General features: G+C 40.4%; 4 protein-coding genes and 1 non-coding gene across 6 annotated transcripts; 1 reads left to right on the top strand and 4 right to left on the bottom strand.

Moving 5' to 3' along the window:
• Positions 1 to 691: 691 nt before the first annotated feature.
• LOC143629651 (uncharacterized) lies at positions 692 to 1,352 on the top strand. Its single transcript, XM_077098872.1, has one exon. The coding sequence runs from the start codon at positions 692 to 694 to the stop codon at positions 1,334 to 1,336; it is 645 nt and encodes a 214-aa protein (XP_076954987.1). The 3' UTR covers positions 1,337 to 1,352.
• Positions 1,353 to 2,805: 1,453 nt separating this feature from the next.
• Positions 2,806 to 2,887, bottom strand: TRNAS-GCU (transfer RNA serine (anticodon GCU)). The gene has a single exon. It is a non-coding gene; the product is annotated as a tRNA-Ser (tRNA).
• Positions 2,888 to 3,536: 649 nt separating this feature from the next.
• Positions 3,537 to 6,531, bottom strand: LOC143629650 (universal stress protein PHOS34-like). Of its 2 annotated transcripts, none has more exons than XM_077098870.1 (5): positions 6,326 to 6,531; positions 6,141 to 6,244; positions 4,080 to 4,204; positions 3,855 to 3,946; positions 3,537 to 3,753 (listed from the first exon to the last, which is right to left on the bottom strand). In XM_077098870.1, exons 1-4 carry the CDS (start codon positions 6,510 to 6,512, stop codon positions 3,868 to 3,870), a joined length of 495 nt encoding a protein of 164 aa, XP_076954985.1. In that variant the 5' UTR covers positions 6,513 to 6,531; the 3' UTR covers positions 3,537 to 3,753; positions 3,855 to 3,867. The 2 variants fall into 2 exon arrangements, with proteins under 2 accessions (XP_076954985.1, XP_076954986.1); XM_077098871.1 differs by having other exon boundaries at positions 4,080 to 4,198.
• An 11,521-nt stretch (positions 6,532 to 18,052) lies between these two features.
• On the bottom strand, positions 18,053 to 20,146 carry LOC143629647 (aspartic proteinase CDR1-like). Its single transcript, XM_077098867.1, has 2 exons — positions 19,660 to 20,146; positions 18,053 to 18,759 (listed from the first exon to the last, which is right to left on the bottom strand). Exons 1-2 carry the CDS (start codon positions 19,889 to 19,891, stop codon positions 18,185 to 18,187), a joined length of 807 nt encoding a protein of 268 aa, XP_076954982.1. The 5' UTR covers positions 19,892 to 20,146; the 3' UTR covers positions 18,053 to 18,184.
• A 652-nt stretch (positions 20,147 to 20,798) lies between these two features.
• LOC143629652 (aspartic proteinase CDR1-like) lies at positions 20,799 to 21,209 on the bottom strand. Its single transcript, XM_077098873.1, has 2 exons — positions 20,898 to 21,209; positions 20,799 to 20,807 (listed from the first exon to the last, which is right to left on the bottom strand). Exons 1-2 carry the CDS (start codon positions 21,207 to 21,209, stop codon positions 20,799 to 20,801), a joined length of 321 nt encoding a protein of 106 aa, XP_076954988.1.
• Between the last annotated feature and the right edge of the window lie 1,228 nt (positions 21,210 to 22,437).

Raw genomic sequence — 22,437 nt, 5'->3', positions numbered from 1 at the left:
AAAAAAAAAAAAAAAGGAATAATAATAATAATAATAAATACACAAGGCTCGATAATGTTCTACGAGTCTAAAAGAGTTTCCCATACAAAGTTCAAACTCAGGCTCGATGACTAAACTAGCTTTATTAGGCTAGAGCTCGAAAAATCTCGACTCGTTTCAAGCTATTTATTTGGTCTGAGCTTAATTAACTCACGAGCAACTCAGCTCGGCTCGTTTGCACCTTTGTATAAAACAACATATTTAAAGCATGATAGTTGTAAATGTTGTAATGAGTTTTGGTTCATACTTCTTTATGGCATAATATAACCCAAATGAAAATAAGTTCATAGTTGTAGGAGTGCATTCTTATTTCTTTAATATTGCTAAAATATTAGAAGTCAGGAGAAATAAAAGATTTCACACTCCTTGTAATTATAATATTGATTAAATATTTACTATTCTAAATGTACATTATAATATTGATTAAAAAAATAACAAAATAAATAAGAAAATGAGGCTTTTTACTCATCTCACTTGCATTCTATGTTATAAATACATCTTGCACCATTCCTACCTCAAGAAAACACATACATACATTCATTCATTTTTTGTTTATTTTGAAAGAAAAAATAGTTTTTTTTTTTATTATCAAAACATTGCATTTCGTTCAAAAATTCATCTTGTGCATTTATTCGTCTGTGATAACTTGAAAATGGTAAAGAAAGATCAAAAGATCCAACATAAGGCATCAAAGGCATCACCAACATTATTATCCTCGTCACTATCATCACTACCACTATCACCGTCATCTATAATCAACAAAGAGAAATACAAAGGCGTACGAATGAGGAGTTGGGGTTCATGGGTTTCCGAGATCCGAGCACCAAATCAAAAGTCACGTATATGGTTAGGATCTTACTCGACTCCCGAAGCAGCAGCTAGAGCCTATGATGCCGCCCTTCTATGCGTTAAGGGCCCCATTGCAAATCTAAATTTCCCTCTCAACCAATACGATCACGACTCTCTTACCGGTCCCACCACTAGTGTCATGTCTCCAAAATCTATTAAAAGGGTGGCTGCTGCAGCCGCTGCTGCTGCCACTATCACCTCTCCACCACCATCCCCTTCGTACTCAGCACCATTCTCCTCGTTTTCTCCATCTCAATCATCTTCATCTAACGAGACAACCCAAAGATTCTCTTTAGAAACCGACCCTCTTGATGGAACCTTGATGTCGATGGTTGCACCATGGTGCAACTTCGATTCACCAAGATACAATGACATGAAGCAAAACGAGTCGCCATTTAATCCCTTTGATGAAGTTGGTGACGAAATCCCTATGTGGAGCTTCTATTAGATCATATAATTTTTCTTTATTTCATTTTTTTTCCAACCAGTTTTACTAACATTTAACTAAACATATTTGTTTTTAGCCATATTTATTTATTTATTTATTCATGTATGTGTAAAGGGGTGTAGATCTCATGAAGGGAATCCCATGTGAGTTCACCCCCAGCATTCATATTTAAGTTTTTGTAATGGTCTCATATTTAAGTATTCATTTTAATTCAATTTATTTATTTATTTGTCTCCTTAAATGTATGTCTATCTATGTCTGCATGTTGTATATGCTACTGTCTGGTTATACATATTATTTATATATTTATAACTTTCTTATTGTATAGACATGACTGTGTATGTATTCATATCAACATATGCTTATAGATATCCATACCGTAATCGCGTTGTTGTAGTATTTGGTAACTTTAATACAATCAAAAGAATTAGATTCACTTGTGACCAAATGAGAAATCATATGATAAAGAAATATTAACACATAAACACAATAAACTAGAGTAGTGGGTGAGAATCTTCATCGATACTCGATAAAGATCACCGTGTACAAACTTCTCTCTTAAAGAGGAAAAATCGTTATAACTTCTTGCTTAAGAAAATAATCACCTCTTTATAATCTTACTGTGGACTATATAAGTTATTTGGTAACTACAATTACAATGACCTAGTTATAAATAAAATATGTTGTTTTGTTGTGCTTTTATATTTTGTTGAGTTTTGAATCTTGAAAAGAGAGTATGATCAAAGCGACTATGTATGAGAAATGCCAACCCAAAAACATAATGAGAAATGCTTTCTCACATTATCATCGTTTAATATATAACTGAAGTTTCTCTATTTCCTTTTTACATGGGTTTTTTTGGTTGTATTGACTTAATTTTTCTCTTTATCATAATATTTTACCCGTTTTGATTTAAATTTACGAGTTAAACCCGTTACAACGCGTATGCATGCGTCATTCAATATTTTTACGTCTATCTTATTTTGCGGTGTAACAACACTCTCGCTATGTGTAGGTCATATAAGTCAACTTAATTATATATGTTTTTCTATGTTTTACGTTTTAATCTAATACAAATTAATTATATATGTTTTTCTATGTTTTACGTTTTAATCTAATTTTTACAGGTTAGCATACCACAACATACATGTATGGCTCAACGTTTTTAAATCCACCTTTTATTTGGTTTGAAATTCGGGCCCTAACCACCAGTTCATAAATAATTGTTTATATATATGTTTAACTAAAGTAGTAAACTAGATGGGCACACTTCCCAGTGGACCTTGATCTTCAGCTATGAATAGTCTATAGCCTATTTTATAAAATACTTGATTAACATGTCACTATTTCAACTACTTACCTATTTGTATATTCCAAAAATTATAGGGGACCTTTTTGTATAAAATGTAAATAAATAAACGCATGGGTAAGGGTGTGTTTTTAAATTAAAGTGATAAAGAAAAAAGAACCGTCGCCTGAGAGATTCAAACTCTCGCGGGGAAACCCCATGTACTTAGCAGGCACATGCCTTAACCACTCGGCCGAAGCGACTTCTTGTTTACTACTACCTGCTAAGTTTTAAAATACAAGACTTGTATAATATATGAATTGAGCCATTGAGCTTAAATATAGTAATTAAATAATTTTATCAAATTGTGTTAGATGACCATGACCATCTAAGAGATTGACTGCATCCAAGTTTCCAACAAAAACGTCTAGTACTTCGCATACACGGTAACTACAGATTACATAGATTGCACTCGCTAACTATGCGTACATCTTGCATCAAAACAGAGCTTTTATGGTCCTCCGAATATGTTTTACATCTCAAATTTATATTTTTGCATGATGATACTTGAAAATGGGTGGCTGCTATGAGTTATCTAACCACTTTCTCATAGGCGAGTTTTTGTTCGTGAAAAGGCAAGTGTAATAAAGCATTCTAATTAGAAAAACGTGACCAAAGATCGAACGGCAAATGGGTAGGCCGGTCTTGGGTTTGGTTAATATCGGTTCTTTTGGGTTTCATGTTTGGGCTCGGGTTTGGCTGATATACCTTTAAACTATTGATCACTAAGTAATATTAATGAAAACTTTATAACCTAAAAGTTTGTCAATTTGCTGTCAATATTGAAGGGCTTCGGGTAATTCATCGACTGTTAGTCGATGACCGTTGTATTGTGTATTAATACGATGAAAAGAATAACAACAATGCATAAAATATTTCATCAATGTCGGGGATACATATATGTTCAACGGATAATATCACGCATCACATCTCGCAAATGTACAATCATTTCACAAACAACGATATACAACAGAAGCGTATCACAAACAACATATAAACTCACCAGATATTGTGTATTTGTTGCAGAGTACAAACGATATACATCACGTCCCATAATCCTCCATTTAAGCTGAGACAGATCACGTAAAGCGAGCTAAAATACTTTAAAAAAAATAAATAATATGTTGCCTCAGCTGCTCGGCCTGCTAGAGTTGAATGTTTACGATTTACCTCGAGGTTCTTATTAAGCAGTGCCTTTGACTATCATGACAGGGCATGACACATGGTTGGAGCAGTAGTTACTTACACTTCCCAATAACATCCTGCAATTACAAAAATATGTTGTTATTAAGTTAAACATCAATCAATGTATGCTACATTTCACATGCATATACATCATATTCTGCTTATTACTCGGTATGATAAACACGCAAACAACTTGGGTCAACTTCATACCTCTTGATAGGACCAAAAGAACGGCACCCCATTACGAGCAAATCAGCATGCAATTCCTCGACAGCTTCGCATATTTTCTCCTTAGGATCCCCAATCAATACTTGAGTTTTCACTTCAGCCTCGTACTATATCGTTGATATACATGTATTAGTACTAATATACTATAATCCTAAAATCAGCAATATCGAAATAATATCTCAGGAAAGAAAAAGACAGGTTGCAAAACTAATATACATATGAATTGGTCCTCTAAGAAACCAAAATCCTAACTTGGTGCATATTCTAACTCGGGACATGAGAGCTTCAAAGCAGCAGATAGTCAGAACAGAAATAATACTAAAGACATTTAACACGGTGTTGTAGAACACGCTAGGTGTTAGTAGGGCAGTGGGGTGCCAACTAACAATTAATAGGGAATAATCGGAGTGGAATTTTATATGTAAGTTTTCAAAATTATACACACACACACATACAAATTTATATATAATTTTTCAAAGTATAACTTTTCAAATACTTCAAAGATCTTGACCACTTTTGATTTTAGTGGTTGATTAGGTGAGATCGGATCGGTTGGTATGAGTTCCAATTAATCGGCGCCAAATTGTGATTTTTACATAAATTATAGAAGTTAAACAAAATATTAGTTGTATTATAAGTTATAAGGGTCTGTTTGTTATTAGTTTAAAGTATTTTTAGGTTAATAGTGTCATTGTAAATAGATTAGGGGTCAGTCATGCAATTATGTTGAAACGGTTATTGTTGAAACGTTGGTAGGGTTTATATACCCACACCATCGATCATTATAATTGTATCAGACAATATTCATTAATCAAAGAACTCGTTTAGCGTCATCATTGTGTTCTTGTTATTATATCAAGTTTGTTTGATCACCAAAGTTTACAACATAAATAAGCTACTTGTCATAGTTCAATTTGTCACAACTTCAACCTATAACTCTCATTTGGATTCCAAAGCTACCTAGTTTATATCGGCAGTTATAAAATGTACACAACTTTATACATCATCAGCAATACAAATAAGTTACTTAGTGTGATCCAATTTGGACTATCACAAACAGATAAGACCGACCATCTAGCTCTAGAACCAAAGCCTGTTGTATATTTGCAGTATGCATGAGATTATTTTCCCGAATACTGGTACCATACCCGTAGAGGTACAGAATGGATGCATACCCTACTGTATTCGGTACCCACTTTTCTCAAATTCAGTATTGGTACCGATTGAAAATAAAAAACCAAAACAATAATGAAGAAACGAGTGACTGTGTCTCTTCAAGTACCAAAGCGGGTATCGGTATTTTTGCTAGCGGTACAGCACTAATCTCATCCTTAATTTGCAGTTAGTTACAAACAGATGTTGAAAGAAGCTTACAAAGCAGTCGAGATACCATACCTCTACTAGAAGAAAGAATCATAATAAAAAGCATCCCATCAATAACCGAAACAAGGTGTAAACAAGCCGAGCCAAGCTCGAGCTCGGCTCGTTTGTTATTTATTAATTATCTTACATACATATATATATATATATATATATATATTTATAGGGTGAGGTTACTGTACAATAATTGTTTAACGTACGATAGGTACGCGAATCACGCTCAAAGGCAAAAATACTAAAACGTCAAAAACGGTTTTCATGAAGAAAAGTAAAAAATTGATCGATTAACGATCCAAAACTGTTTATTTCGATGAACCAATGATTAGCTGGATATGTATTGACGATTTCGAGATCTTGTGATGTGATTTCATGGATCGATTTCATGAATATAAGTATTCTTGTACCTAATATACGTTAAGCAATTACTGTATTCTCTCTTTTCTCTATATTTATAACCTCATATATATTACATAATGCATACTATTAGAAAAATATATAGTAAAACTATTATATAGATAATAAGCTCATTTCCTTAGGTGAAACTCGTCTATAAATATAATAAGACAAGCTGAATTTCAGGCTCGAGCTCGTTTAAGCTCAATTTGGGATCCGATGGATCTCGAGTAAACAAACAAGTATGATATCTGAAAAAAGCAAGCTTACATTATTATCAGCACATATCTTCAAGGCATGAGTAATAATAGCATCCGTAATTCGGCGTTGATGCGCCTCAATCGCCGCAGTAAACGCCGGCACCTCCACATCACCTGCTTCATTTTTCATTTCAATTCATAACATAATAACTAATAATAATGATAATTAAGAATGAACGAATTACAACACTTAACTTGGCCCACCGAAGGGGATAGAACCGGGATTAAGACCGGCGGCGATTGACGGCGGTGATTGGACGTGAATAATGATTAACGATCCGTCTGTACGGAGCTTCACGTTATCCAGTGCCCACTGTAAACCTTTCATACTCTCTTCGCTGCCGTCAACGGCAACCACCACGCATCTCAGGTTTTCAGGCATGATTATTATTATTATTATTATTATTTCCTAATTAATTATGTTCTCTCTCAATCAACAAGTTGAGAAGATTATATATTATCATATGGCGGTCTACGTGGCAGTGTTATCATTCAGTTTCTACCTTCCGGTGTTTACTTGTAATCATGGTTTCTTTTCCACACAATAGTATATTTCGTTAACGTAAAAATTAAACCTGAGTGGACTCGGGATTCCGACAAATCCTCTATTGCTATAATTCATCAAAAATAACACAAGTTGGAATCAAACTTAAAAGAATCCAAACTTCCTACCACAAGTGTTGGATAGTACTTGTAATAAGTGTTGAAAAATCCCGACTAGACGGTGATTAATCGCTAGTTCTCACTTCACTGATTAATTTTAATTTTGGACTAATCAGTCAACGATCAAATCCGGCCAAAATCGACGGTTTCCGGCGATATTCCGACCATAATTAGTGGTTTCCGGTGATTCCGACCACCGACCACAATTAATGGTTTTCTTTGATATTCCATAAAAAACCAGCGGTTTCCGGTGAGATTCAAGCAAATTTCCAGCCAAATGTGTTTACATATGAATAATTGAAAATTATATTTAAAAATGTGTGTATGTACATATAAAATTGAAAATAATGCATCAAACTCCGATTTAATTAATCCCGATTAATTGATAGTTCTCACCTCACCGTCCGACTAACGACTTACGATTTTTACAACATTGCTTGCAATTAATTGAATTGTAATTTTATAGTAAGTTTTTGAATAATTACTTATAAAACATAATCCATTGAACAAAAATATAATAAATCAATGAGAAAAATCAACTAGTGGTTAACGTATTAAAACTTTAATAAACCAATGTGAAGAAACACTGATCAACCCCGGGCAGATTACGGATAATCTGGGGGTTAGATAGATGTTTCCCACGAGGGGTTAGACCCGGCAAAGATGGTTCTTCTGATAACCTGCAAAACAGACACCGTGAGCTCGTCACTGAGAAGGGGGGTACCTCCTTGTGACCACCCTCCGGCGTGAGAATCAGACTAGATTGCTCTTGAATATAAATGTATATTAAGAGATTGCTAGAGCAGATATCAGGTATAATATGTAAGATACAAGGTAGTATATGATAAGATTAGATGATCATACCATTTGGGGTATTTATAGCCGAATGTAGGTTTCCAAGAGGGTATAGCCGGCTGAATAGTATTCCTGTTCTACCAACTGTGGCCTACGCACGTGCCATGCTGGTAGTTGGTGGATAGGCAGCGGCTGACAGTGACCGGGCCTGCTGTGTACTATTCCTTTTCCACCAACTGCCGGCTATGCACGTGGTATGACAGGAGTTGGTGTGTAGGCAGCGGCTAATAGTGACATACAGTACAAGAGCATGCTGCTCGCCATACTGTTGTCAATGAGCTGTCGTATCTTTGGTCAGATCTTTTGCCCATACCTCGTCAGGTACAGTACAAAAGATCTTCCCGTATCGTACGGACTGGCTTATTTGGGCGGGAGTATTCCCCCTCCCGCCTTTGTGCGGGATTGTTCCCGGCTTTGCTCATTCCTTCAGGTGACAACTGAATTATTGAGAGCTAAGTGCCTTGTGCGTGTAGCCTTGCTGCGCGGGTGGCCTTCCCTGATGGCTTGTATCCGCAGCTGCGGGAACAGGCGGAGTACTTCACCATTGGGAGGCATTTCCTGCGGGAACAGCTTGCGTACTGCGCGTAAGGACGTCACGTCTCTGAGCATGGGTCCTGCGGATCCAGTTGGTTTCTGCGCAGACGTCTCTCTTCGAGGTGAGTCCTGCGGGTCCAACTAGGCTCTACTGAGACCTACCTCTTCAAGTCCCCCCAGTCCAATGTTCTTCTCATGAATGTTTAATAAAGTGAGGTGAACTTTTGGACTTAAGCAAAGGGTTTTGAAAAGGGTTTAGTTTTAAGGTTTTCCATGGGGATTCTTCCCGTGGAAGTCCTTGTCACTTGCAGAAATTCCCGACTTTCCTGCTTGATCTTTGGGTATGATGCGGGTAGGTCTGTAACCTCCTCGCAAGTCAGGAGCGTTGAGTCCCACTTGTGTGGATTCTCCATGAGGTTTTGGTAGTTTTGAACATAGTGATCAATTATGTTAAAACCACCAATTCCATCCTGGAGCTTCAAACAATGTAGTTCTCGACGTTCCCGCTATGCGGGGATGTTATTCCCGTTTCCGCAAGCATTGCCCAGAAGATCCTTCTTGGTTTCAATTCCCTGCGGAGCGCTAGGTATGTGAAGGGTTTTGCCTTGACACTGTACCCGCACTCGTCTTACGGTTACTTTACTTCCAAGGTATTCCTGGCGTCAATTCCCTGCGGGTGCTAAGTATGTGAAGGGTTTTGCCTTGACACTGTACCCGCACCCGTCTTATAGTTACTTGGTTGCCAAGGTATTCCTGGCGTCAATTCCCTGCGGGTGCTAAGTATGTGAAGGGTTTTGCCTTAACACTGTACCCGCACCCGTCTTATAGTTACTTGGTTGCCGAGGTATTCTTGGCTTCAATTCCCTGCAGGTGCTAAGTATGTGAAGGGTTTTGCCTTAACACTGTACCCGCACCTGTCTTACAGTTACTTGGTTGCCAAGGTAAGGGGTATTTTCCCGCTTACTTTTGAATCTTTTTGAAATTTTGAAATTCGAAAAGTTGGTGAAAGGATAAGAACAGTCCAAACTATTGAAACGTCGTCCGACGGTTTCTTCTGACTGTGTCAGGACGTGCAGGAAGTTATGGTGACGTGACAGTATATGGTCATTCCAGGCGCTTTTTCAGGCGCGAATTTTCGGGCGCGTGGCCGCGAAATTAATGGCATGCGTCATTTCAACAGCTGTTGCCAGCTTGCTTATTGCCACGTGTCATAGTTTCATTGCACCTGCGATTTCTCTCTCTTCCGCATTAATTTCATCGCATTAATTGCGATTAGTATATAAAGGGGGAGAGGGTCCTTTGTTATCCACACTTTCACTTTTCTCTTCATCTTCAAAACGATTTCCGGCGAATACTCACCTTTTCAGTCGAGCATTCTCTTGAAATCGTTTTCTTCTTTCATATCTGCAAGATGTCTTCTCACGATCTTGAGGCTACAGCCCAGGAGGCTGGGGTGTACGCCGATGACAAGAGTACTGCTGGCGAGTGCCAGTGTGCTCTGCCTGTCGATCTATATCAGTACATCGTTAGGAAGTTCATGCTCGAGTCTTTCGAGCCTGAGTTTCCTGAACCTCATCAGACGGTGTATGATGCCCCCAGAGGCAAGATCGGGGTATACGCCGCATTCTTTGTCTATGGGAATCTTAGGTTCCCCTTGACGAAGTTTGTGTACCGTGTTCTGGAGATGCACGGTGTACACCTGACCGAGGTACACCCGATGGCGATCGCAAAGATTCGCCACTTCGAGTGGGTGTGCCGGATTTTGGGCGTTGAGCCCTTCGTCGACCGCCTGATGACCTTCTACTCTTGGAGGTGCATCCAGGGGTGGTATACTCTGATAACCCGGATCAAGGGTTTGAAGATTTGCGCAACCGAGCGCAGTCTTCGTTCCTGGAAGCGGGAGTTCTTTTATATCTCCGCTCGCGCCATCCCCCTTGCCATGAAATTTAAGAATGGGCAAGCTCTCCCCAGCCTTCACGCCTCCAACTACCAGGAGGCGAAATGGTTTTCAAAGATTTCCAGAGTCCAATCTCCGGTTTACCGGTTTGCGGAGTCCGGGATGGTGATGCTCGGGATGAGCCGGGTGTGGAAGGGTGCGGAGGCGCAAAAGATCCCGATCCTCCTTGAATACGGTTTGAACTCTGTCCCTTACGGTATGCTTCATTTCTTTTTGTTGATTTAGAATCTCTTCTAACTTCTTTCCTGTTTATTTTAGAGGGGAACGACTTGCAGTCACTCCTGTATCCGCGGGAGGCTGATAGTCCCGCTCGGATGGGGACTCGTGCTCTAGATGAGAACGAGTTGCCCATCCTAGAACAGACGGCGGATCGGTTCGTGGAGGTCTACCCGCCAGGCCACGAGATCCTGAGCGCCAGGCGGCCAGGTAAGGCGTTATTCAACCCTCGACCCCTCAATGCTGAAACCTCTGCTGGAATTCCTCTAATCTTGTGTTCTGATGAGGAATCCGCAGATGGTCCTCCGTTGGTGCGGAAGAAGAAGGCTGCCGGCGAGAAGGGGAAGGAGAAGGTGGCCTCCACTGCCGATCCGGTGCCTCGGTCTGATTCAGAGGCCGAGAGCGAGGAGGTGGCGGGGAACCCTGGTGGTGATAAGACCACTGCTCAGGAGGCTGCGACGACTGTCACCTCCGGAGAGCCCAGGATGACGACGGTGAGCGGCGTAAAGAGGCCGGCTCCATCGGGTTCGTCCCCGCCTCTCCGCACCTTTAGGCTCAAGAAAACCCGTAAGGACAAACTTCCTTTATTTTTAACTTCATAGCTTTCCATCATTAATACTTATCTTCTTTGTGCAGGCGTGGATGCTACCGCATTCCAGGGTGGAGCGGGGAGGAGTACTCCGGACCCATGACGGTAGGCTTGGTCAGCCTACCTGAGGCGACGACCCAGGCAGCTGCTCCTGCTTCCGTTGGTTCAGTTGCTCACCCCGTTGAGCCAACTGTTCCAACTGTGATGACATCACCGCCGGCTGTCAGTGCCATATTTACCGCATCTTTCACTGAGCCGGCGGTTACTTTTTCTGCGGACTCCGCAGCGGTGACCACGGTTGTTAGTTCACCTACGGTGAGTTCACCTCCGTTGGTTTCAACTACCGCGGCAGCCTTCACCATGCCTCCTCCGTCATCGGCAACGACGACCGATCCTTCAGGTATGCTTGGGGCTTCTCGCCAACCTCTGCCTCCTTCCCATATGCCTGACCTCTTGGACGGATTTCCCTTGGGTTCAGGTGATGGGTTTGGCGGCTATCGGCCTGTTATCGACCCTACAGGTGCGTAGGGTTCTTTTGGCCTCTTTTTTTTTATCATCTTTTCCTAACTGCTTTTTGTTTTTTGCAGTGTCGGATTCCAATGAAGTGTATGTTCCACGATGGAACATCCGCCGAGGAACAACCCTTCGCACACCTGTGGAGTGCGTGGAGTGGGCTCGTCACGCAGCTCCCAGTGGTGCGTTGGAGGAAGCCATGGCTAGCTACCAGGAGGGTAGGCTAACCAATGAGCTTCGGGTTCTCCTGGCCCGGATGCAGCCGCGCGTCGAGCTGCTTTGTCGTGAAAACGACAAGTTAAAAGCAGCTCGCATTCAAGAAGTAGCTCAGGCGCGGGCTGTCCGGGAGGAGAATTGGAGGCTTACCGCAGTGGCTGCGGAAAAGGAGAAGGCCTTCAAGGCCCTCGAGGTTGAAGTTCAGGCCCGGCTCGAGGCCTGTTCCAAGGCTGCCCAAGCTGTTAACGAACAGCTTCGGCTGGCTAAGGAAACTGCACGGAACGCAACCGAGAGGGCCACCAAGGCTGAAGCTGTTGCTGAGCCTCTACGCCTCGAGAATGAGGAACTTAAAGCCAAACTAGAGGCGCTCCAACAGGCTCATGATGCCTTGGCGATGGAAGACGCCAAGAAGCTCCAAGAGATCTTGGACCAGAAGGGGGTGCTTGACCATACTGAGCGGAAGCTAAAGGGCGTTGAAGAGGCTGTGGCTAAAGAAGTGTTGCTTGCCAACCTCAACAAAAGTGAAGCCGAACGCGCCCGTAACCAAGCTCAAGCTGCCCTCCAGGAGGCTCTGGTTGCCAAGGAATGGCTTCTTCGAGAAGCGTTGTCTCAGGTATGTTTAGCTTCATAATGTCTTCACGCTTTTCTTTGTAAATAGAAAAGGTTTTGATACTTGTATTTTTTCTTTTTGTAGGTTGTGCATCGAGTCTTCACGGACACATCATACGACGATGCCATGAGCGCAGCCCTCAACGCTTCTCATGAGGATGGGGAAAAGGCCGGCTTCCTGCTTGGTCTAGGGTTCGTTGAGAAAGGCATCCCGCCTTCCAACTTCCTTTTGTATGATGTGGATACTGAAGCTGTTTATGACCAAGCAGTGAATCAGTATGCCGCCTTCCCGCATCCGGTAGTGGAGAAGGTGAACGAAGTTGCTGCTGCTGATGATGGGCTAGCTATCCTTAAAGCTTTCCTTGAACCGCCACGCTCTACTGATGGTGCTGGTCCAAGTGGAAGTGGTCCTGAAACTTGATCCTGAAGATCCCTTCCCACTGTTAGGATAGGTTTAGCTTGTATAGATTTATATTCTTGTAGGCGGGTAGTTACCCGGCCATTCTTGTAATGAATATTATGAAATATAAATCTTTGTGCGGGTAAGACCGCTACTTTCACTGGATTACTTGCTTTATAAACGTTATATGACTTGCTCATGCATACTTTAGTTTAAATTAGCAATTTTCCAAGTGTTTAGAATAAGTTAACCTTTGAACGTGGTAGATAATAGGTTGAAATTTTGCTTCCTCTTTCGTGATTGTGCGGGTAGGACCGTCACTTGCACTTAGTAGGATGGCTAAACTTTACCTATATCTGACCTGCGTAGAGGTTTTCCTCATCTTTTTAGAAATTTCTAAGTGTTTAGGATAAGTTAACCTTTGAACGTGGTAGATAATAGGTTGAAGTTTTGCTTCTTCTTTCGTGATTGTGCGGGTAGGACCGTCACTTGCACTTAGTAGGATGGCTAAACTTTACCTACATCTAACCTGCGTGGAGGTTTTCCTCATCCTTTTGTTAGAAATTTTCTAAAGTATTTTGAATAAGTTAACCGTTCGACGCGCGGTTGTCAATAGGTTCGGTTTCCTCTCATGATTTGTGCGGTTAGGACCGGCACTTTCATTTAGTTGGATGACCAAAGTTTACCTATGACTGACCTGCGTGAAGGTTTGCCGTTTTTTGGGTTTATGCGGGTTTTGCCGCCTTCCCCACGCAACGACTTTCCACGTAATTATGCGGTGAAAACCGGCATATCAGTGTTGAATAAATTAACCGTTCGACGCGCGGTTGTTAATAGGTTAGTGCTCAGTTTCCTCTCATGATTCGTGCGGTTAGGACCGGCACTTTCATTTAGTGGGATGACTGAACTTTACCTTTAACTGACCTGCGTGAAGGTTTGCCGTTTTTTGGGTTTATGCGGGTTTTGCCGCCTTCCCCACGCAACGACTTTCCACGTAATTATGCGGTGAAAACCGGCATATCCGTGTTGAATAAATTAACCGTTCGACGCGCGGTTGTTAATAGGTTAGTGCTCAGTTTCCTCTATCATGATTCGTGCGGTTAGGACCGGCACTTTCATTTAGTGGGATGACTGAACTTTACCTTTAACTGACCTGCGTGAAGGTTTGCCGTTTTTTGGGTTTATGCGGGTTTTGCCGCCTTCCCCACGCAACGACTTTCACACTTATGTATGCGGTGAAAACCGGCATCAGTGTTGAAAGTTCATAAGTATAAATGTAAAATCATCAGCGTCGATGTTCTAAGGAGAATCATTTCCATTAGAAGTGGCTCTGGGCCTTTTCTTTTCAAATTTGGAATTGATCTACATGCAAACTGTGTAATTGAGCTCCCTTCCATGTTGTTGGGATGGGAGTGCCATCGAGCCGATATGCACCTGGTTCGGGATCTCGTTGTTTACGCAGTATGTAGTCTCCAACATTGAAGCTGCAATTTTATTCGTGTTTTCCCCAACTGGGGTTCTACACGCATCAGCCTACTCAGCGTTCATTGCGCCACGAGGTGCGCGAGCGTCCCATCTCTGACAAATGCTTCGACCATGTCCTTTACGTCTGTGCATTCTTCAGTGTTGTGGCCTTTTGTCCTGTGAAAGTCACAGTATTTGCTCCGATCAGCATTGTGACGATGTCGGATTATTGGAGCCTTTGGCCATGGGAGCTCCTCAGTGGCGAATATCTCGGTGACGCTTTTGGTGAGTGGCGTCCATCTGGAGTTCTGGTTTGACTGTACGTTATCCCTTCCGCCTAACCGATGTTGCAAGCCGGATGATGTGTCAAAGTTTACCCTTGACTGCCAAATGCCTAGCTTCCGCTTTTTGTTTAGTCGGGCGGTAAGGACGTTGTTTTCTCTTGTTTTCTGGGTGTAGAGGTTTGTGCTCTGGGGGAGATCTCTACCCAGTTGCTTCTCCGTTTCCGCAAAGCGTTTTGCTGCTGTCATGATGGCATCCCATGTGGATGGCATGCCATCTTTACCCGTTAAGGTGCGGATGAGCTCTGGGTCGTTCGCGCCCTGGATGAAAGCAGCGCGAACAAGATCTTCGCTGATATTACCCAGACTTAGCTTCTTTGAGTTGAAGCGAGTGATGAAGTCTAGCAAAGATTCATCTTCCTCTCGAATGCATTTGAGGATTGTCCATTGCTCTTCGGTATACTTTCTTTGTTGGCTGAAGTGTTGGCTAAACTTCTGTTGGAAGTCTGCCCAGTCGTAGATGTGGTTGACCGGTAGACGATCGAACCACGCTCTAGCTGGCCCAACAAGCGTCATTTGGAACATGTAACACCACGTAGGTTCCGTCCAATTACTGACGGTTGCCCCCGCTATGAATCTGTTTAAATGATCGTCTGGATCAGATATACCATCGTAAGTGCCGATGTTGGACATTTGTTTGGCACTTTTCGGGGCGATTGCTTCCGCAATGTCCCTTGCAAATTTGGACGTTCCCGCATTTGCCACAGTTGGTCTGAATGTTTTGGAGAAGTCACGTGGGTTTCCACCCGCGTTTTTTGGTTTGAAGGTTTCTCCGAAATTCCTTCTCGTTTGGAAGTCCGTTTATTTACGCTTCCTTTTCGCCCTATGGCGAGGGTTTGCGTCGGTGTCGGATTCCTCCCGATCATCGTCCGAGAACTCGCACTCCCTGCTCATGTTGAGCTGTTGAGTGCTTCCAAATTCGTCAGCCTGTTGGACGGAACGCAAGCGTTCATCCAACTCAGCTTCGAATTCCTTCTGACGTGCCTCCGCCCACGCTTTAACTTGTTCAAGTGTTTGGCGGGGGAGTCTCGTCTGTTGTCTTTCCGCCTGGGTATTATTGAATCCCAGGGGATGGTTGTTTACTGCACTTGCCCCAGCTTGGGTAACTGGGGTAGTGTTCGTAAAATTTACTGCACTTGCCCCGGCTTGGGTAACCGGGGTAGTGTTCGTAAAAACTGTGTAGTCGCCGGTATTCCCCCCAGTAGCTGGGGTTGTGGTTACCGGAGTTTCTTTAACCATCTTTCCAGAAGTTTGAAAAAACTGAAAAGAAATGTTCTAGCTTTTATGCACGGATGACGCCAATGAAGAAACACTGATCAACCCCGGGCAGATTACGGATAATCTGGGGGTTAGATAGATGTTTCCCACGAGGGGTTAGACCCGGCAAAGATGGTTCTTCTGATAACCTGCAAAACAGACACTGTGAGCTCGTCACTGAGAAGGGGGGGTACCTCCTTGTGACCACCCTCCGGCGTGAGAATCAGACTAGATTGCTCTTGAATATAAATGTATATTAAGAGATTGCTAGAGCAGATATCAGGTATAATATGTAAGACACAAGGTAGTATATGATAAGATTAGATGATCATACCATTTGGGGTATTTATAGCCGAATGTAGGTTTCCAAGAGAGTATAGCCGGCTGAATAGTATTACTGTTCTACCAACTGTGGCCTACGCACGTGCCATGCTGGTAGTTGGTGGGTAGGCAGCGGCTGACAGTGACCGGGCCTGCTGTGTACTATTCCTTTTCCACCAACTGCCGGCTATGCACGTGGTATGACAGTAGTTGGTGAGTAGGCAGCGGCTAATAGTGACACAGTACAAGAGCATGCTGCTCGCCATACTGTTGTCAATGAGCTGTCGTATCTTTGGTCAGATCTTTTACCCATACCTCGTCAGGTACAGTACAAAAGATCTTCCCGTATCGTACGGACTGGCTTATTTGGGCGGGAGTATTCCCCCTCCCGCCTTTGTGCGGGATTGTTCCCGGCTTTGCTCATTCCTTCAGGTGACAACTGAATTATTGAGAGCTAAGTGCCTTGTGCGTGTAGCCTTGCTGCGCGGGTGGCCTTCCCTGATGGTTTGTATCTGCAGCTGCGGGAACAGGCGGAGTACTTCACCATTGGGAGGCATTTCCTGCGGGAACAGCTTGCGTACTGCGCGTAAGGACGTCTCGTCTCTGAGCATGGTGGGTCCTGCGGATCCAGTTGGTTTCTGCGCAGACGTCTCTCTTAAGGTGAGTCCTGCGGGTCCAACTGGGCTCTGCTGGGACCTACCTCTTCACAATGTTTGATTGCTTTCTAAAATATTAAAATTAAAAATGAAAATGTCCTATTTGGGGTGATTTGGCCCCACCGATTAGCTAAAAATTCATTGGTTTAGAAGCACATATCGATTAATATCCGCTAGGCTTGATTTTAACAACACTAGTTATGATAACCACCCTTCTTTTCACACACCCGTTTTTTAATAATTACAGGTCATCCTTTTTTTGTAAAACTATAGTTCACCTAAAAATAAACAAGAGTGTATCATCCAATATTTTTATTGTTTTTTTTTTCTTTTTAACGCTATATAAAAACCAGGACCCTAAAGATAATACTAGTTTAAAGATTTTTTATCATGTCAATTTTTTTTTCTAGTCTCTAACTAATTGTGCTTCTAAATCTTCAGATAATTATATTCTTTTTGTCATATGATGCAACTCATAAATAACTTAGAAAACATAATTTATGTACTTACCTTGATTAAATATAGTGCATAAATTTTATAGTTACCATTTTATACAAATTGGCTAATGCAAACATGCAATATATTTATTTAATAGAACAACAAAATTTATTTACCTTACATTTACATATAACTAAACTTTGCTCATATATGTTACGATAACTTGACAATAGTTAATTAAATTAAATTAAATTATTTTTTTAGTTTACAAAGTTTGAAGTGTATAATGAATTGGGCTTGAAATATACGTGGGTTGCTAAAAGCTTCAAACCCAAGGTTTTTGTAAAAATTATTCATTATAAAAAAACTTAATCAAAATCTCCATAGGAGATTTGGAAGCCAAAAAAGAAAAGATCTTGAGTATCATAAAATCATAAATAATGAAAATATCATATCCTAATATGCGCACTTGATGCAAACCATATGAATGCAAATACACAATTATTTATGTTTAATTTGAATTATGTGAAAGCAATGAATAAGTTGATTTCATCATTTGATTAGATTAGACATATAATTATTACATTGAACTGAAATTTTATGTAGTTAAGAAAACAGATACTGTGATTTAATAATGATTTAGAATCACTAACTATTATTATGATCATGATTTTTTAAGGTTTGAACTATGAACTATGAACAAACATACTTCTAGACCAAAACGACAACCTCATTATTTGAACTAAGATATCCCGCACATGTGAGAGCCTCGTTAGCCTATTGCGCAATCAGTAGGCTTAAAGTACACCTTTTGTTTTATCAAATCAAACTCTACCATCAAATTTGTTTGAAACAAATTTCCAAGAGAACCCTCAGCCAGTGTTGTTGATATAATTGCCAAGCAAGTCACCCCTTTTTTAACTTCCATAAACATGTTCGTTGGTGGCACCTCAACATTGGCTCCTCCGGTGAACCGCAAAGTCACATTCGGGACACTGTCCAAACTCAAATCCTTGTAGCAAATATCATAATCGGTAATATGTGGGCTTTGGATGCGCTTTGCACGTATGGCTTTTTGTCATACTAGCAATAAACGGGTCGTACAAATCCCTAGGAAATAATGCCGTAACAATATCGATGTCTATAACCATGTTGCCCTTTTCAATGTACGATTGATTGCGATTGTGATTGTATGACAAGACACTTTTGTTTCCTACCAACACGTCGGTCAAACGTATGGCGTATAAAGTTGAATAATCAATCGTTATAAGGGTAGTTGAAACGACATTTGGCCCTGGCATATTAACATGTTCACCAAAGTAGATCTTACTTGGCTTACTTGAGTTAAGTGGCATCAAACAATACGAAAACTTTCCCTGAATGACTGGTTTTAATTGGCTGACTTGCGAAAGAGGGCCACGACCAAGACCAATACGCCCACTCACATTCGGAGTAAAATACTGAAGATCTTCATAATAATGAGCACACCCAAACAAAACTTGTTTGTAAGGAGTTGGTCCAATCGAAAAGGTATCCCTAGCAAGGACACCTTCAGTGTAGTAAGAATCGGCGTCAGAATTTTGGTAACAACAACTATTATTTGTGTGCCACACCGTGGTTGGATGGTAGGCAGAGATTTACAAGCTCTTGATCGACATGAATCTGCGTGATAAGTGGATGAAGAACCAGGTACGAAAAAACGTGCACCCTCTTGCTTGTAACACGTCTTGCAAGGTTCCCATGGGGCCCAAATAAGGTCGAAAGTCGTGCCAACACCCCCATAAACTTGTACCGGAGGGGTCCCGATTCAATTTTCATTATATATTCTCCAGAAATATCCGCATACACTAGGGGTGAGCATTAAACCGAATTAACCGAACCGAAACTGAATAACCGGAAAAACCGAATCGAAAAAAACCGAACCGAAGCATTAGCCGACAGTTAATATTTTAGTTTTTCAAAAACCGATTTTTGGGTTTAGGTTAGGTTATCCATTTTAAAAAAAACCGAAAAAAACCGAAACGAACCGATTAATCGAACCTATGTTTTCTACGTGTTTTTTTAAGATGCTATGGCCAGAAATAAAATACCAAAAGATCATTGATGGTGGTGAAGATTATAAACATGATCAAGATTGGGTCTAAACTTTGAAGATGAATAAGACAATGAATGAAGATTCGGGAAACCTTTAGTTTTTTTTTTTATTAAAAATGTTGTTGAATTTTAAACTATACTACTCAAACAACTTTGTATTTGTTTGGTTCAACATAACACGTGCATATTTTTGTATTTTGAATTCAATATGTATAAGGTACTCTATTTTTATAATGTCTACTGACAATAAAAAAAACCGAAAATAACCTACACCGAAACCGAAAATAACCGAAAACCGAATAACCGAATAACCGAAATTCGATTGGTTGGTATTCTAAAATAACCGATAGCTTAGGTTTAGGTTTGGGTTTCACCCAATAACCGAACCGAACCGAACCGTGCTCACCCCAAGCATACACCTTTGATTGGCTTTTCGCCATGCGAAGAGCCCGAGATATGGACCGACGAAAAGCATTTTGATTATGATCGGTTAGCGAAAGGGACGGGTTGTATAGAGGGGACAATGGAGAGTCAATATGAATAAGTTCAACACTAAAACCATCACCTTTATGGGGGCTTGGTTTAGACAGAGACACATAAATGGTTACAAATATAGTGAGAATAAAAAGTGGTTTCATGGCTAAAATGATTATGATTAGAAAATGAGTGTTTGATCAAAATTTATAAGGTAAAAGGTAAAAGGTCAAAGGCAAATTAATTTAGTAATTTTCTATATTAATTAAGAGGATTTTTATTTAAATCCATTATTAGAGGAATTATATACGAAAATAAAGAGAAGATATACATTCCAAATAAATTAATTTCGTAAAATATGATTTGGTTCAAAAGAAAAAATATATTCCAAATAAATCAATTTCTTATTTAAATAACTTTCCTTTCATATATAAAGTCCAAAATTTTTTAAATCAATTTATATATACCTCTATGTGTTCTAGGGATATTTTCATTCATTGTCTACTCTTTTCTTTAAGAGTATTTTCCGTACCACAATTATTAGGAATAGAGAATCTATTAGTAATTCATATCAAAGAAAGGTCTCATATTTATTTTTGTTAAGATTATTTATTGTTTTATTTTCTTATTTTAGCGATGATTGCTAAACTTTATCAGCATAGTACATAGTTAAGATACTGGTTGTTGATAGGTTATAACCGGTATAACAGCCGGTAACATTAAGGCGTTAACATTGATGTTTAACAGTTAGATTTAATCATACCAGCCGGTATTTTATGTACTTCGGGACAAGCTTGCTCTAACGCCGTGCTCTAGTCACAACGAATGGAACTTTTATAATGCATGCACAATTGGACAGGCTGCTTACCATGGCCACCTATCGTCGTCATGCTAGAACTCTCAAACGGTTATCAAGGAGGATGTAATTCAAGAAGCGCTTGTAACGGTTGCGTCATGTGTCACAATTTAACATAATAACTAATCAACTATATGATTGTATACATAACAATACATAAGTAAACATGTTGCACTCCATTCCATGAGAATAAGATTCTTTTCTCCAATTATTAATCAACTATACTACAAAAACATAGTATATATTAATTAATTATATAAACTACAATCAGTTGGCTTAAAAGACACCTTCTGCTTAACTAAATCAAAACCTACCAACAAATTTCTTTGATACAAATTTCCAAACACCCCCAATTCATCATCAGCATATAACATAGGCAAGCAACTCACCCCTTGTCCAACTTCAAAAAACAAGTTACTTGGCTGCACCTTAATGTCAGCATAGTCGAATCGAAATGTCACAACCGGCACGCGCGTTACATTCAAATCCTTGTAGCACAACCGGTTATACACCCCTGTCGGGTCTACCACGGCCTGACCACCTATGTCCTTGGCTATATTACGCACAAAACGATCATACATCTCCTCAGGGATAGTAGTAATCGTCGCGGTTATGTCTATAATCATATTCCCAGCTTCAATGTAGTCTAGCCTTCGACTACGACTGAATACGGGTCGTGAGGTCTTGTTTCCAGCCAACACGTCGAATAAATCGACGTAATGGAAACATGGAGGAAATTTATTTATTATTGGAGTTGAAACCACATTCGGCCCTGAGACATTTGCGCGTCACCAAAATGCATTTTAATTGTTTGATTCAACGCGTCGTTGGTTTGTGGCATCAGACAGTACGAAAACTTTCCCTGAATGGCGGGTTCTAACTGACTAATTAGAGATAACGAGTCACCACCAATACCAATATTCGCGCTAATCACATGATCACCCAAACTTCCAACGTTATTACCACACAAACAAAGTATGATTTATCGGTGTTGATCCCAACCAAAAGGTGTCCATAGCAAGCTCACCGTTTGAACAATTACTAGCTTGAGTGTCGTAAAGACTTACATTTTGCGCGCTACATGGCAATTTGAAGTCTTTCAGCGTGTCACAAGCTTTTGAACGACATGGTTGTCGTTGATAAGTGGATGAATAAGCAGGTACAAAAAGAGGTGGGGCTGTTTTGTTATAACATGACTTCTTTGTGGGTTTACATTGGACCCACAAAAAGTCAGTGAAAGTATCAATATACCCAAGCACTTCCACGGGTGGGGTCCCCATACGGATTTTCATTAGATACTCTCCTTCACGAGTAGAAAAGATATCAGCGTCTATCTTAGAAAGACGTGACACAGACCGACGAAAAGCATTTTGATTACGATCGGTTAGCGAATGGGTTGGGTTATATAGAGGGGATAGTGGAGAGTCTATATGAATAAGATCAACACTAAAACCATGATCACCATTAGATGGAGACAAATAAATTGTTATAAAGATAGTGATAATAAAAAGTGTGTTCATGGCTAAAATGTTATGATGAAAAATAAATGTTTGATCAAATTTATATTGTGAAATTAAAAGAATGATATGATTGCATTAGTTATTACGTATCAAAGAAAATGATGGAAGGGATTTTGTATAGATTTAAATTTCGTAATTAGAGCAATTATATGCATAAATAAATAGAAAGAATAATATAAATCAATTTCTGATTTCTATTTCTCAATTTCAACATTCCTTAAAACAATATTGTTATAAATAAATTGATAATGATGGAATGGATTTTGTGTTTTAATTACGAGAAAATAAAAAAAGAATAAACTCCGTATAAGATTATGTATCGTATTGATTTGTT

The sequence above is a fragment of the Bidens hawaiensis genome, unplaced genomic scaffold (genome assembly GCF_021521415.1).
Source record: "Bidens hawaiensis isolate Kalapana, Puna unplaced genomic scaffold, B.hawaiensis_p1.1 tig00005396_1, whole genome shotgun sequence".
In the NCBI taxonomy this organism is placed as follows: domain Eukaryota; kingdom Viridiplantae; phylum Streptophyta; class Magnoliopsida; order Asterales; family Asteraceae; genus Bidens; species Bidens hawaiensis.
Note: the sequence above shows the minus strand (reverse complement) of the source record. Positions and strands in the feature narration are given on the sequence as shown.